The 16,452-nt window shown below is 37.3% G+C and overlaps 1 protein-coding gene and 1 pseudogene across 1 annotated transcript; both read right to left on the reverse strand.

Moving 5' to 3' along the window:
* Positions 1 to 912: 912 nt before the first annotated feature.
* Positions 913 to 4,327, reverse strand: LOC148693569 (protein CORTICAL MICROTUBULE DISORDERING 6). The gene is given in 8 exon segments (XM_088678053.1): positions 913 to 1,071; positions 1,074 to 1,332; positions 1,334 to 1,430; positions 2,217 to 2,356; positions 2,582 to 2,700; positions 2,774 to 2,830; positions 2,832 to 3,030; positions 3,594 to 4,327. Coding segments are annotated over 8 exon segments (1,764 nt in total).
* Positions 4,328 to 6,301: 1,974 nt separating this feature from the next.
* LOC148693570 (uncharacterized) lies at positions 6,302 to 8,029 on the reverse strand (annotated as a pseudogene).
* Between the last annotated feature and the right edge of the window lie 8,423 nt (positions 8,030 to 16,452).

The raw sequence follows: 16,452 nt of genomic DNA on the forward strand, positions 1-16,452 counted from the left end.
TACAATCACTTTATACGTGCGTAAAAATTAATATTGTCACTATGCATTATAAAATTTGATTCCATTATGCATTATAAAATTTGATTCCATATCCATTAACAATTTTATAATTTCCAATTTCATGATCACGTGTTATTCCAAACACAATATTATATGTTCTTACTACAATCACTTAATAGTTAATTTGGTTGTTCCTCTCCACATAAAATATGTTAACCCACAAGTGGATATTAATATTAAGAGTATAATTGAAGGCATTAATATTCAACTGAGACTTGTTAATTGCACTACCGACTTCCATGTTGATAAGCAAGTGTTTCAACATTATCGAAAAAGATAACATACTTTTTTTTTTTTTTATCAAAAAAATAAAAAAACATACAGATAATGAATTTGCATTGCCTCCCATGCAATGGAATGGGTAGCAGAGCAGAGTGCTGGTTTGGGAATCTGCTATTCAAAGTCCATTATTTCAATTCATGATAAATACAATACAGACCCTCAATTCTACAAAAAAGTATTGTGGTATAATCAATTCATTCGTCTTATGATAATATGAATTGGTTACTGAAATTGTACCTTCAAGCATAATTCTGATAGTTACCTATATTATAACTCGTGAATTAGTTATATAATGTGACATTATTTCAACATTAATTTAATTTTTCTCATTCTGCGCAATGAACCATAATATTGACACACAAAAGAACATTATAGTCACATGGTATTTCAAGGAAACTAATTCTATTTTCCATGCGCTAATTCTAAAATTTAAACTAAAAGGAAGGGAATTCTAACTTAAATGTATAAGAGAAACGCTAATGCTAGCCAACTCACCTACGTCCAAATCTCTACTAATTTTAAGTCAACAGTTTTGTATAGCTCATAGTTTCCGATCTCCAATTATATAGTTCATAGTTGCCGATCTCCAATCAGTGCGTTCATGTGATCCAAAACCATGCAAGTTCTCTGCACAGGCTTCAAAAGCACCCCCATGAATCTTTTTTTGACCCTCCCATAAGCTTCGAACCAGTCACCAACTTTCTTAATCTGGCACATCATCTCGGCCACACATGGCTGTCTGATTCCATGGAACTGCTTTTGCTCATAAGCACTTCATCCAAGTAGCTCTCAGAGCTAGTCAAAAACCATTTTCTGCATTCATTATGCAATGACTTTTCCAGGTCTGCAGTTGCAGATAAAGCACTTCCCTTCGCCCAATCTTGTGAGGAAGTTTCCTTCTCTACCGCCAATCCGAAACGAGAATCATTTTTATGCTTGATTTTAACATTACATGTGCCCTTACATTTTCCACCACGAGTTTTACTTGATTATGAGTAGGGTTTGTAGCCTCCACTGAACTTTTCGCTTGAATGCAAGTACTAGTGCTTCCCTGATGGAGCTGGGGCTGCTTGGATTTGTGTCAGTAGCTTGCAGAATGAGTTTGTTGCATCGGACTATCTCGGATTGGACTAGCTTCAGGGGCTAAGCTAGACTAATTTAGTGAAACGTTTAGTGTAGTGTCGGACTAAGAAACATGAATCAAATATTATATTACTTAATTTGTACCTATTAATATTTTATTATTAATTTAATTTATATTTATTAATATTATATTATTACTTCTACTTTTTCTTTTGTTCTTTTCTAGAATCATGTTTTCCTATTGTTTTCTCCGCCACTGTCTTCCTCCCCTCTCCCCTTTTTCTCCCTTATTTCGCCCTCTTATTCTCTGTACCAAGTTGCTCCTTGCTTTGGGTTGAATTTTGAGTTGGGGGCGGGATGCATGTGTTATTGGCTCGAAGGTGGGAGATAGGGGTTGAATTTGGTTTGGGTTTCTGGGTTTTTTGGTTTTCTGGGTTTTTTTATTTTATGGGTTCAAATTTTGGGAGTTGGATTTGGTTTTGAAAAGGGAAAAATTGAAAAAGTTTTGCTTTTTTGTTTCGAGTTTTGCGGGGTCTGGGTTTGAAAAGGGTTGTAGGAGGCAAGGAAAGAGCAGATTGGAGGGGTGAAGCTGGGAGGGTGAAGCGTTGCAGAGTTGGGCTTAGCAGTCCGCCTGATTTTTGGGGTGTCTCGCTAAGACCCTCTAGCGAAGCTCGTAGTCCGGTTTAGTCGGAGCGAGTCTCATTAAAGTTAGTCTCGTGTGTAACAAACGCAGGATTACACTACCATTTAGTCTAGTGTATTCCAGTGAAAGTTAAGGAGGGCAAACAAACGTGCCCTTAATGGATAGATGTTGGTGAAGGACTGAACAATTAACTGCGTTTGAGCCAAGTCATCCTGAAGGTCAAAAAACTTGTTTACTGATGATGCCTGTTGTTCCTCCCTCTTCGATGATTGGAGTTATGAGGATGTGCTAAAAAAAAGTAACAACGAAAAGAAATGTCAGGTGAAACATGCACAATAGATACCAAATCAGGTGAAACATGCAAAACAGACACCTTTACTTGATCTGGATGCTAAATCTCGATGTGAGCTTTGTATTTTATGTTCCATATTTCCTCATAAAGTCTTATTCCACATTAGAAGTATAAGATCAGTGTCTGGCAGAAATCTGCATGAGTGTACGTTAGCGCACCACCCGAGGCATTTGAGCATTCTTTCAGCAACAAAAGCCTCTTGCAAAGCCTCAACTGTAGCAAGCACAGCAACATCTCTATGTCTTAATACTTCTTGCATATCATATATGACAGTTCTAAGCTTCTTGCTCGACAGCAGGCTATCAATCAACCGTCAGAACAGTCCTCGTAAAATTAAATTAATCAAACAATACCTTGCCAAGTTTCTCTAATGTTGGGGACCTGGACTTCCACAGTATGTTTCTATCTGAATCTTAACCAGTTGTTATCATCAGCCAAATTAAACATCACTAGTGAATCTAAGGATTGCTCACAGTTCTTCGTTGACATGGAGATCCTACTGGAAGTTTTAATCAGTTTCTTAGCTAGATTATCATCACTAGCTCTTTTTTGGCTACTTAATTTGTCAACTGAAATGTAACACTTAACAGAACGAACTGAAGAAGCATGCCAAAGAGGAAAGTGTTTGAAGGGTTTTATAAGGATAATTGATGATCAATTTCATCATAATTTTGAAGGGCAAACTAGAAAACCAATTAGTCCCTGGAGCCATACGATGACGAAACAAGCAAGCAATGAGCTCAAGCAGTTGGCAGTTGTACAATGATCATACAAAGAGGTATTCTGTGGTGCACGACAAATATAATTACATATGCTTCTGATGTTATACGAAATTTATTCGGTTACCAGAATTTTACTAAATTTTGAGTTAAAAATAGCATTCCTCAATATTACAACAAGTACATTTTTTGGTTTCCTGCCTCAGAAAAAGGTTACATTTGATGGTTTAATAGGGTTTAGCAGTTCATACCAGTGAAATGCATTCGAGGTGAAATAGTATCCCAAATGACAGCGCTCTGGCTCGAAAATGGTTAAGTCAAATTCTCAATTATGCTTCAGTCATCTACTTTTAAATTTACTGATTAACAAAAAACAAAATGGCTTGTAGTAAATCTACACAAAATTTCACTAATTGATCATCAGTGAAGAAGAAACAGTGAGACACTCACACAAGCACTATGAAGACAGCAAGCAGTTGGCTTCATCTCATCCTTGACAACTGGGGCGTCTGCAACTTCTACCCCATTCCATTTCCTTCGATTCACTGTCAGTGCAAACGACAAAGAAGACAATGTTCTTGTACAATCAGAATCACTGTCTTTCTCAATAAAACTAGAGCTTAATTCTCTAAACCCCTTTGTCACAACACACATTTCCCTCTCGACAACATCACAACTTTCAGACCTACAGGAGGCCCTTTTCATCTCATTCGGGCAGGAATTGGATGCAATTAAAGATCGATATCTACCCTGAGGCGTATTCTCCACATCCCTTATCTTCTTCATTACTAAATCAGATGCCCCTTTAGAATCCGCCAACTTATCTACAGCAAAAAGATCTTCAGGGTTTCCAACACAGGGAAATAGACCCTGGAAAGGCCAAATTCCTTTAAGCATTGGCACCGGATGCGCTGCCTCCAACTTTTTGACAAATAACAACTGCCCGAGTTGCAACTGGCTGTAGAGAACCATGTCATCTTATTCTTGAGGCAAAGAAGCAAACATGGCATGCATAGAATCTGAAATCTTCAAGTAAAAACCTTGATTAGGCCAAAGATCACCTTTTGCTAACACAAGGATTATGCTTCGGATTTGCAGTAACACCGGTTTTTGATCACTCAAGAACTTTTCGCGACTTCCCATTTCTTCAACCAGCTTTAAAAGAACACATGAACCCAGAGTTGCCATTTTCTTGGGCAGAAAGTAAATAAAAAAAGTTTCAATCTTTTCTCTGTAAAAAGAATATTATTTTCACAAATCAATTTCTTTAAATTTTTTTTTATGAAACCCAAGATTGACTGCGTCGATAGCATTAAAATACATAATAGTTTTTTTTTTTTGTCGGATTTTAATATCTTACTGAGGTGCTAAAATTCGGAAACAGAAAGAAATTTCAAATGATGAAATTGTTACAAAAAGTTAAACGAGGAGGACACAAGAAAGAGGTTGGGACTAATTTGGGACTGGGATTAGAGAATGCCGCATTGTTGTGTGTGATGGAAGTGTTTGTGCCATGGGAAAATCTATAAAGTTACCATAGAAGTTGGGAGAGGGAGAGAGGTAGTTAAAACCGTTATGCTTTGCAGAGCTGGAAACAGACTGGATAAAGTGCGGGGTTGGGTTGGACTGCAGCAACAAAAACAATAAAAAATATTGGGCTGGAGAACTTGTCCATTTCATCTTATCCCATGTTTGAAAGATCAAACTCATTTTTCATTTTTCTTTTTCAAATCTTGTTATGTATCTTCTATATATATAATGAGTGAACAACAAAATGGTTAAGTATTTAAAATATCAGAAAATATCCTTTAATTTTTTTTTTTCATCGGATACCCTTCAATTTTAGGAATTCATAACATTTTGAATAATTTTTTAGAGTAGTGCTACACTTATCATCTATATGTACTATATGTCTAATAGAGGTTACGCTCACTAACACATGTGAGTCTCATCTCTGTTAGAAAAATGATACAAATAAATGATAAGAATAATATTTTTTTATTTTTTTTTATTAAACTTAAAAATTTTAAAAACATAATTTAACATAAAAAGTCCAATTGTCACAGACCTACGTGTATGGCAAGAGGCTACTTGAATATAAAGGGAGAGACAGGATTTGGTGAATCATTCAAAATACCAAAAAATGCCCAGGGTTTTCAAAAATAAAATAATTTATTTATAATGATAAAATAGTAAAATGACATCATTTTGATTTTAAAAAAAATTCAAAACTAACAAACCAAGTATATATTTTTTAGATTATTCAATAGTACATAGTATCAAATGATACGAAAAGTAAATAGGTAAGTTGAAAATAGAAAATTTAATAGTTGTGAAAATTGTCACTTAGTACTACAGTTTGGTGGTATTCCTCTTTACTTGTAAGTGAGAGGTTTTAGATTCGATTCTCACCAAAGACAAATTCAATGTCAAATTAGGTTGCCCATTGTGTGACTCAGCCGAACTCCTTCTTCCCCTCCTTAGTGTAAAATATTTCATTGTACTACAAAAATAGTTGTGAAAATCGAATCTAGCGGCTAAAACACTTGTAGCATTAAATGTTATTTTTGTTTATTTCTTTAATTTTTTAAATTAAAAAATGAAAACATGTTTTTAAAAATGGTCCCTATGTCTTACTCTATTGGCCATTGTAGTCTCTGTGATTTCAATTTGACCAAATTGGTCTCCGTGTTACATTCATTAGCTAATTAAGCAATCCATTAAAAGACGTTAAAATTGACACATGTGCTTGGCACATGAGAAGACAAAAACGTAATTTTATTGTACACCCACTAAACTTAGTCACAATCATACAAACAGAGAAATGATTCATTCAAATATGAGATTATTGACTTCTTGTTCCCTTTCAGTAATAAATAAGACTACAGTTGTTCCAATTACATCTGCACATAAACTTGATCACAAGTACATTCCTATCCACACAAACGAAAACAAAAAGCAACTTGAAATTGAACTCCAGCAAGATCACAAAGAAAACAAATTCCATGCTTTTGTAAACGAAGAAAACAAAACCCATGCTTTAATTCCAAACAGTACATAATGAAGTTGAACTCTCCCAAAAAAAAGTACTACATGGTCTTTCTCATCCCATAAATAAAAATTAACAGAATCCCTACTGCCAAACAAAATACTAAAAACAACTCAAATATTCTTTTTCATTGAACTTGTAGTTGTTTTCGTTGTATAAGCAGTTTTGCCAGGTGGTTTCCATGGATGTGAAGTTCCAGATGTACTTGAAGTTAAGGGTGTGGTTTGTATGCTAGGCCTGGATATGCTAGGGTTGTACATACGAGAGTCTAGGACAGCTTGTGGCAATGGAAACCTAGCTGACAAGGAAGTTGGAGTTGCACTTGCCTCTATCACATTTGGTCTAATGAAAGTGTCTCCTCTAGGCATGCACATATTACAGCATATGACTATTAATGGCATTGGAGGCCAGTTTTCTTGCGAAGAAGGTTTGGTTGCAATTGGCCTTGCTTTTATTTGACACGTAATTGGTGGCCTTGACTCAGGTGTAATGAAAGTGCCCTCTCTAGAGCCTCTGGTGATGGTTGAACAAAATCTTGAGGTGGATGGAACTGCAAATGTAAGTATTAAACAACTATATCTGATAATCTATGTGTACGTTGCTAATTGTTACGGAAATGAAGCAAGGAATGTAATAAGAGAACTTACATCAGCAGGATTGAAGTATTTAGGTTGGGAAGTCTTTAGTGTTGTGCCATTTTTTTCTGTAACTTTCTTCACCTATCACAAGTAAAAATTAACAACAAAGAAAATATTAAATATTGCCTCTAAATTTGAAGAATAACAAGTCAGTATGTTATTCCTTTCTTGCAAATCAGATGGTCTTGCATTCTTCTTATTAAGAGCATGTCTTGATGACTTTCCAGTTACATTCCTCTAGGGCATAATGACTTCCCCACTTTGTTGTACATTGGAGCACTGATATGGAGGAGTATGACGAGTTTTTTCATTACCTTCATGGTTGTTCACACACCTACCACGACTGTCATTTTTATGAAATTGATAAGCTGATCGTTTGTCTATATAAACCCCAGTTGAAGCTTCTCGAGGTTGAATTTTGCATCCAACTCTATTATGTCCCTTCTCCCAACATTTTTTTGTACATGTTTTACTACTCCCATTCTTACCCAATTTGGTGGGATCTTTGTTCTTTTCCATTTCAGGATCCCTTATTATTCTCCTTTTTTTGGGTTTCCCTGGCTGCTTTTTTAACTATTGGAGGTAGGACATGTGTTTGGTTAACTTTTGGCCCATACTTCATACTCTTGACATGATATATAACTAGGGAATAATCCCTTAAATAAGCATATGGAGTGTAACATTGATCCACAAACTCATCAGCTTGTTGCTTATTATGGAAGATGGAAGAAATTGCATGCATACATGCTATTCCATTGAGCTCCCTTTTTTCAACCAATTATTGACTTCTTCGTCTAACTGTTTCAAATTTTCCATCTCACAATTAAGATCTACTTCGTTTGATGACATGGCTGCACTCCACAGTTTACCCTTCAGTACTAGACCCTTAAAAAGTTGCTTGAAATTTCTATGGAGATGCCTCACACACTACCTATGAGATTCTTCAAAGACCACTGATGGAAAAGCCTTATCTAACCCCTATATGCATAAGAAGGTATAAAGCTTTTTTTGGATGAATAAATAAATAAATATATATATATGCATGTATGTATGTATGTATGAATATTTATATATTTGTTTCCATGGGTCATGGAATGGGTGGACTTTCAGAAAAAAAACGAAAAATTAAAACATTTCAATTTATTATATAAAGATTAAGGCAAATAATTACCTTTTGTTGTTCTTAAATAAAAGTCCAACCATGTTACTAACTGGATCAATGTCCTCAATTAAAAATTGGAGAAACCAACATCATGACTTTTTAGTCTTCAATTCAGCAACCGCATAAGCAATGGGATACATATTATCATTTGCATCAATCCCCACTTCCACAAGTAATTGCCATGCCAATGTATTGAATTAATATGCACGTATTGTTCTGAAATTGAGGATATGTGTGCAGTGGAATATAAAGTAAATAGACACAGTATTTACAAGATTCAGCAAGTGCACGTCCATGGTGTGGCTGTAATTGTTTCTCTCATTATCATAAATAATAGGAGTACAAAGGTAACTCTCAATATTTCTCTATCTTCACTCTAGCCTTTCTTTTCTCTTCTTTCTTTCTTTTCTCACCTCTTTTTCTTTTCTTCCTTTCGCGTTTGTTTCTAGATGTCAGGGTGACGTCGTTCTAGAGGCATGGTGCAGGCCAAAGCTGATAGGTCGGCGTGGTCGGCATGGCACGACTTGGCTTCAGGCCAACTAGGCATCGATTCATCGTCGACTCGACACGGTGGAACGACTTAGTCGCGAATTCCCAAATTTTCTTTTTGATCTCTAGGGTTTTCAAAAACCCAAAATTGCTTCTATTTTCTTTCCATTCTTTGACTCTCAAATTCCACATAGCAAATTTATATTTGTGTTATGTATGAACATATATATATTGACAAATATATAAAATATACAATATATATAAGAAGGTAAATATAAATATAGAGGGTTCATGCATCATGTTGAATGTTTTCCTGCTTCATGGTCGCTAAAAATATCTAACTGGATTTTAGGGGAACCTGATTGGTAGAAAACAATTGAACCTTTGAATTTGTAGACGATCATTCTCGGAAAGTTAGAATTTCATCTCCAATGCGTTGTATCACATTCAATACAAAAAAATAAATTGAATCAATAGCATATAGATCATTAAAATAATAAGTTAATCATAAACAGAATGATCAAAACATAATATTCCCTGATTTAAGATGAACAAACTCTCTTCCGCTCAGTGTCAAGAGTGTGCTAATAATGTGTAGTAAGCTTATTTGACTACAAAATTATAGAGAAATTGAAAGAGAGGGTGCGGCAACCATAGAGAGAAATGAGTGAATTCTGATTTTTGATTTCTCACCCCATTGTGCCTTTATTTATAGTAGTATGGAAGGTTAATCCCTTACCCTAATAGAATTACAACTTTAATAAGATAATATCTAAAGTATAAGATAAGGTAGTATCCCATAAAGGTTTCCTAGGATTTACACAATCACATTCCTAAACTATTAGGACTACAACAATATGCTTAATATTAAAGTAGTCCATAAAATTAAGGCTTCTATAGTTGATGTTCTTAAGTAACAACATGTGGTTTTCAAAGGGCATCAAGAAGAGATCAATAAGGTCAGCTCAAAACTTGGCTTCATCTCAGCTAAACCATTATCAGAGGTTGCCATCGCTGAGAGGACTCATTTGATGGTACATTTAGATGTCTTACCCAGTCAGGAAAAGACCTATTAGCGCCAAAGGTCTCGTGCCTTATGGCTGTGGTAGGGGGATATGAATACCAAATTTTTTTCACCAGAGAGCTAGAAACAAAAAGTCCAAAAATCATATCAAGGCATTGTCCAATGAGGCTGGATCTTGGCTTACTAATGATAGGGGCACTGAGATAACGGTTTTGAATTATTTTGAGGATATTTTTCAAGTTGGTCCCTTGGGTGGTGGTGATGTTCTCTAGTTAATGAGACTCGAGTCACTCCCGAGATGAATTTACATTTGGAAATGTTGATGTCTATGGAAGTAGTTAGGGTGGCCTTGTTCCAAATGTATCATTCCAAGGCACCGAGGCTAGACGACATGTCCCTAATGTTCTTTCAAAGATTCTGGTCCATCGTTAGTATAGATGTGATTATCGCCATCCAAAGTCTCTTCCATTATGGCAAGGTGTTGAAGCGAATTAACTACACCCATGTTTTTCTCATTCCCAAGGTGAAAGCACCCAAGGATGTTACACAGTTCAGGCCCACAAGTCTCTGCAATGTCATATTCAAGATTGCATCGAAAGTTATGGCAAATTTCTTAAGTTCATCCTTACTCGTATCATCTCATCTGCCCAATGTGTGTTTGTTCTTGGAAGACTTATCTTGGCCAATTCGCTGCTTGTTTATCAGATTTCTAACTTTCTCTCTGAGCAACAACGTGGAAAGAAGAGCTTCTTGTCCTAAAAGTTGGACATTAGCAAGGCTTACGACATAATTAAATGGTGCTCAGAAGCATCCTAACTAGAATGGGTTTCTCATTAAAATGGATTGATCAGGTGATGGAGTTCGTTTCCTACGTTTTATATTCCTTTATTATCAACGGGCACCCAAGAGGATATGTGCTTCCCTCTTGAGGTCTCCGGCAAGGGGACCCCATATCGCCCTACTTATTTATTTTATGTGCAGATGGCATGTCTGCTCTTATTGCTAAATGGGAGAAGGAAGGTAAAATTTAGGGTGTCTCCATCTGCTTTGATGCCTTAAGAGTGAACCATTTCCTATTTGCAGATGACAGTCTTTTTTTCTGTCGGGCTAGCGAGGTTGAATGCTTTCAAATTTCTGAGATCCTTGCTTCTTATAATGTGCTTTGAGCCAGAAAGTTAATCTCCTTAAAAGTGAGGTATGTTTTAGTCGCAACATCAAGCATCCTGTGCAATCTAAGTTCGCTGATCTGCTTAGTGTTCAAAGGGTTGACTGACTCGCCATGTACCTGGGTATGCTAATTATAGTGAACAGAAATAAAAGTCAATGTTTTGTGTACATCAAGGAACATTTTTGGAAGAGGCTTCAAAGTTGGAAGGGGAAAATTCTTAGTGTTGCTGGGAAAGAGCTTCTCATTAAATCCGTTGCACTTGCCATCCCTATATATATGATGAATTGTTTTCTGTTACCCAAATACTGTTGTGACGACTTAAATCACTTAATTGCATCCTTTTGGTGGAATGATTATGATGGAGGAAACAGGATTCATTGGCTTTCTTGGAACAAGCTATGTATACCGAAAGCCAAAGGTGTTTTATCTTTATGCTTTCAATCTCAGTTTATTGGCGAAACAAGGATGGCGAATCCTAATGAAACCTAACTCTTTTGTTGCGATGGTGCTTAAAGCCAAATACTTTTCCAACACTAATTTCCTCTCTGTCTCTGTGGATATGAATGCCTCATATTCTCGGAAAAGTATATGTGCTGCTCGTAATAGTATCTCTCTAAGCTCTAGGTGGCAAGTGGGTGGGGGTGTCTTGATGAGAATTTGGGATGACCATTGGATTACATCATCGGCCCTATTTCAGTTTTTCTTACCCCAAACATGTGGGTTGTTCTCTCCAGACGTTTAATGAGTTAATTGACTATATTTCTTGAAAGTGGAATGCTAAGTTGTTGACTTTTTTTTTTTTTTTTTTTTTTTTGAGAAGGAAGTGAACTCTATTTAGTGTATCTTAGTGAGCATACGACAATCTGATGATTATCTAAATTGGCACTATGAAACAAACGACTGATTTACGGTGGAGAGTGTCTACCATATTGTGGGAGTGGTTCAACCTTGTTGCATTGGTTATCCTTTTTCCTCTGAATCCTAATTGACTTTCTATTTTCTAGACCAAGATTTGACTGGCCACTGTTCCTTCTAAGGTTAGAGTTTGTGTGTGGAGGCTCTATAACAACATTATCCCTACTAAATTAGATCTCACTAAGTGCCACATCATGATTGATATGTCGTGCGTGGTGTGTAACCACCATGAGGAATCAATCCTCCATTTATTAAAGGAATGTCCCTTTGCTAAATGTGTTTGATTGTCTTCCCACTTTGGTGGTTTGTTACGGGGTTCTTCCTCTTCATCATTCCTTTTCTGGGCTATGGTCATTGTGGAGCTAATCAAATCGGTGCTCTTTGAGTTTTTATGGTAATCTGATGGGCTCTTTAGGGAGCTAGAAATGAGATGTTGTGGAATAACAATTGTGATCCTCCTGATGTCATTGTGGCTCGAGCAATCTAGTGGTGGTAATGCTTTGTGTCTATTAATAAAGGGAAAATTTCCTCTCTTCCCTCTTGCCAATCTCCTGCAAAATGATGCATCCCTCATTCTGGACACCTCAAACTTAATATCGACTGCTTTTGGAATCGTGAGAAAATCTTAGAGGGATTTGGTTTAATTGTATGTAATGATACTGAGGGTTTTTTGGCTGCAAAATGTGGGAATTTCTTTGATGTTTCCTCCAATTAAAAGCTATGGCTATTAGAATTGGCTTGACTTGGGCACATGAAAGGGCCTCTACTAATATTTTATGCGAGTCTGATTTACTTCAGATTGTCAATGCACTGCGGGATTCTTTAGTTAATTTATCCTTGGTCGGGCAAATAATTGAAGACATCAAAATGCTCTCTCCAGCAGTTACTGAATCTTCTATTACCCACATTTTTCGTCAAGCCAACATGGAGGCTCATAGATTAGCTCGTCTCAGCCTATTATATGGCTTAATTTAGAGGGTAAACTGTCATTTAACCCCCTAAACTATTACATGAGTGTCAATTTCCCCTTGAACTTTTTTTTTCAGCCAATTGATCCCCTGGACTATGTTTAAGTGGCCAATTTTCCCCCTACCGTCAAGTTTTTTTAAGTGACCAATTTGCCCCCTATCGGCTTCACCACATCTTTTGGCAATAGGTGTCGAATTCCTACTAGGAGAAGGCATTAAAGAATCACATGACAATCTTAACTCTTGAAGCATACCCATCCGAAAATTGTACAAAAGATAAAAACTGCAAAAACTCTTTCCTCTTAACCGGTTTCCCCGAAAACAATGCAAACTTTTTTCTGGCTATGTCTCTGTCCCTCGTCATCCATAAACTTGGCCTAATGCCCATTTTTTCCACATCGATACGAGCTTTTATTGTGTCCTTTGTTTTTTCCTCGATGTCTAGTATAATTCTGACCAGTGTATCAAACACATTTTTCTCAACATGCATTACAACGATGTTGTGTCTCATCTTATGTGTCCAGTTTAGATGTGTTCGGTATTCTCCTATTTATGGATTTGCCCAATGGAGCAAAATCCAAACGATTCACCTGAGCCAAAATTTCATCTCCAGACCATTCTCTAGGTCATGGCCAAAGCTCTGTGCCATTGAAAAAGGTTGTCTCATTTTGACTCCACTCGTGGTCCCATGACAACCATCTACGATGCCTTAGGTAACAAATTTTTCCCGCGTGCTAACCAGACGTAGTGTTCTCTTTACAAACTGGGCATGCGTAATAACCCTTAGTGCTCCACCCAAACATCATAGCGTACGCAGGAAAATCGTTTATAGTTAGCATCACTCCTGCTCTCAAAGTGAACATCTTCCCAATAGGTTTATCGTACGTGGGAACACTGTTTTTCCATAAATCTTTTAGTTTATTGATCAACAGTTGTAAATAAACATCAATAGACTTGCCTGAATCTTCCTTATCAACAATGTCATCATCATATATTCTTTTTTCATGCACTTCCATGGCAGCAAATTATACGAAATTGTGAAGATTGGCCAATTGTTGTGGTTTTGGTTTAGAAGCGAGGTAGTAGGTTGAAAGGCAAAGATTTCTGGCCAAAATGTGGCAAAATAAACTTGTAGCCAGAGTTGGAAGACCTAGAGGGGACCGTTCTGGTTTGGGTCAATTTTCCAATAGTCGCCTTGGCCAGACAACGGAGAAGATTGGCGAGAACGGCTGAGCTAAGCACCAGAGTATGACCACTGGCCAGGGCTTCGACCACTGGCATATTCTCAACAAAACACTTGTTTGACCAGGTGCAACAAATAAATTTGTTGTACCAGTAGAATAGGAAGGCTTCGTGTTCTCCCTTCCGAAGACTTGCCTCTCCTCGGCCAGCGAAGTGGAGGATGAGGGTGCTATAGTTGAAGAAGTTCTTGTGTAGCTTCTAAACCTCTTCTTTCGAAGGCTCTTGACCATCTCGACTTAGTGTTTCGACAGCTCGATCGTCGAAGAACGCCTTAAGGTCGGGATTCGACGAGCATCCAAAGAGAGCGACATCTATCGGGATGCCAGAGGGAGGAGTCCTGAGAATAGTCGAGACATCAAGGATGGTAGGGCTGATAGGGCCAAAGGGAAGAACCATGGTGTTCGTGGCCAAGCACCAGAAACTCAGCGCTGCCATAAGGAGTTCTTTATCCATGGTTATCGAGATGGTTAAGTCTAATGGCAAATGACGTTTTCGCTTCTTCAAGGTCGAGACTCGATCGAGGATTAGCGGTCAATGACCTCAGAAACGAGGGGTGATGTTTGGACCTAAGATTATTAGGTTGGGCTGAGTATGGAATTGTTCTCGACCCAGAAACTTTGCTCAAGGATTTCTACAAACCAGCCGGTTTATGGGCCGCCTAACTAAAGTCGGCCAAGCCCTGTTTGGGAAAAAATATTCCATATGAATAGGAAGTAGGTGGGCCCTAGTGTGAAATGGATGAATGAAGTGGTTAAGTCCTGATGCAGTAAGAATTCTCGGCCAGATAAGTATATCGGAAAGTGGAAGTGAGTGTGGCCTAATAAGAGGGTGAATTCAAAATCCTAACAGAAGTAGGATTGGCCGAGATAGGATGGATTGGGGTAAGGAGTCCTAGTTCGAGTATGGTTAGGATTTGTTCTTGCTGTTATAAATAAAAAACATAGTGTGCAATTCAGGGCCTCCCTGCGCAAACCTCTCAAACAACTTGAGATTTTTTATTTTCTTTTTCTGCCAATACATCTTCAGTTTGGATAAACAGCATTGTGGAGGCAACCGGTGAACATCTTCAGTTTGGATAAACAACACTGTTGCCGTAGAATCAATCGACCAAGGAGCATCTTCAGTTTGGATAAACAGCACTGCATCGAGGCTGACTGGTTATCTATCCAAGTGTCGGTTGAGAAGGGTTTCCAGATTCTTGTTGGCAGAGGTCATCTTATTAGCCTTCTTGGCGAAGTAAGGTGTTACAAGTTACGACATTTGGCACATTAAACGCCGAGTGATTTTATAATTGGATACTCACAAGTGAGTTTCATTGTTTGGCATTTTGGCTGCCGAACTACATTTACCATCAAGACATACATTACCTTTGAGTACTTATGTCCATATAGTCTGGTGTCGATTCAACGTGCTTATACTCTTACGAATATAATCACTGTGACCGAATCCAGCGTCGACGATTCGTGAACTTCGCAGAATTAGTAGCCTTGTCTTCAGGCTCGAGAATCCAAAGGTCGAGACTTGTTCATTCCTCGGCCGCAATCGCAAGATCAAGAAGTCAGCAACGCGCTCAACGCAACATCAACAAATTTTACTCCTCAGCCGAGCTCGGCCGACGAGTTGGCACGCCCCGCATTCAACCAAAAGACGTAGTGAGCTTATTAGTTACTCGGCATGCGCGCCACGTAGGTTTTGTAATTTTTAGAGTCAACAAGGAGATATTATCTTGTAATTATTCTTACTTGTTTACAGTAGGATTGTATATGATTATATATACCGTTGAATGAGAAGAATAAAATACATTATTACCGGTAGCACAGCCAAGACAGCGATGGGTTTTCTGCCCCACGTATTTATATAATTTAACACATATTCTATTTATAGATAATGTGGTACATGGACAACTATATGGACTGACGGTCATTCCGGATAACGCTTGCATCCTCTGTATTACCGCGGCTAATCTTAATCACATAAAAAAAAAGAGGGGATATGGCGAAATTGGTAGACGCTACGGACTTAATTGGATTGAGCCTTCAAAGCAATCTGTTCTGAAGTAAGCATTGTGATAGAGACTTATTATTTAAAAGGTGTAAAGCAAATATGTTGTTTAACGTTCTATAATTTATAGAAAAATAAATAAAATAAACGAAACTTTAATGAAAAGCTTCTGGTATTGTTCATTTTAACGAAAAATCATATTTTTACACTAAAAAGTCAATCTTGGTACTATTCACTTTATCCTTTATTTTGTCATTTTCGTTAAAACTTCAAATTTTCAAATATTTTTTATTAGTTTTTCTTAAAATAAAAAGGTTTGTATTGGTATTTAGGAAGTCCTAAATTGGTAGCCGTTACTGAATGTAGATTCCACGGTTATCCAGGCTTCCGTAATTAATTCAAAAAACAGTGTGTACGTATGAGCGTATACGGTGATTGATGCTAGCTTTAGCTAGCACCTTTTAATAGACATGTTAGGTTCGGTGTGTTGTAATAAATCCATATGGCGATTTGTCAAAGTGGGCACACTTCACTGAAAAGCCGCTTTGACTACTTCTAAATCTCAATCTTCTTGTTGAGACCAATTCAACATATAAAATTCAACTTGTGCTTGACAGCTATCTTATGTGGAATCATACAAATTAAACTAACTTTAGC

Source organism: Pyrus communis, chromosome 10 (genome assembly GCF_041283825.1).
Source record: "Pyrus communis isolate YQ-2024b chromosome 10, ASM4128382v1, whole genome shotgun sequence".
Lineage (NCBI taxonomy): Eukaryota > Viridiplantae > Streptophyta > Magnoliopsida > Rosales > Rosaceae > Pyrus > Pyrus communis.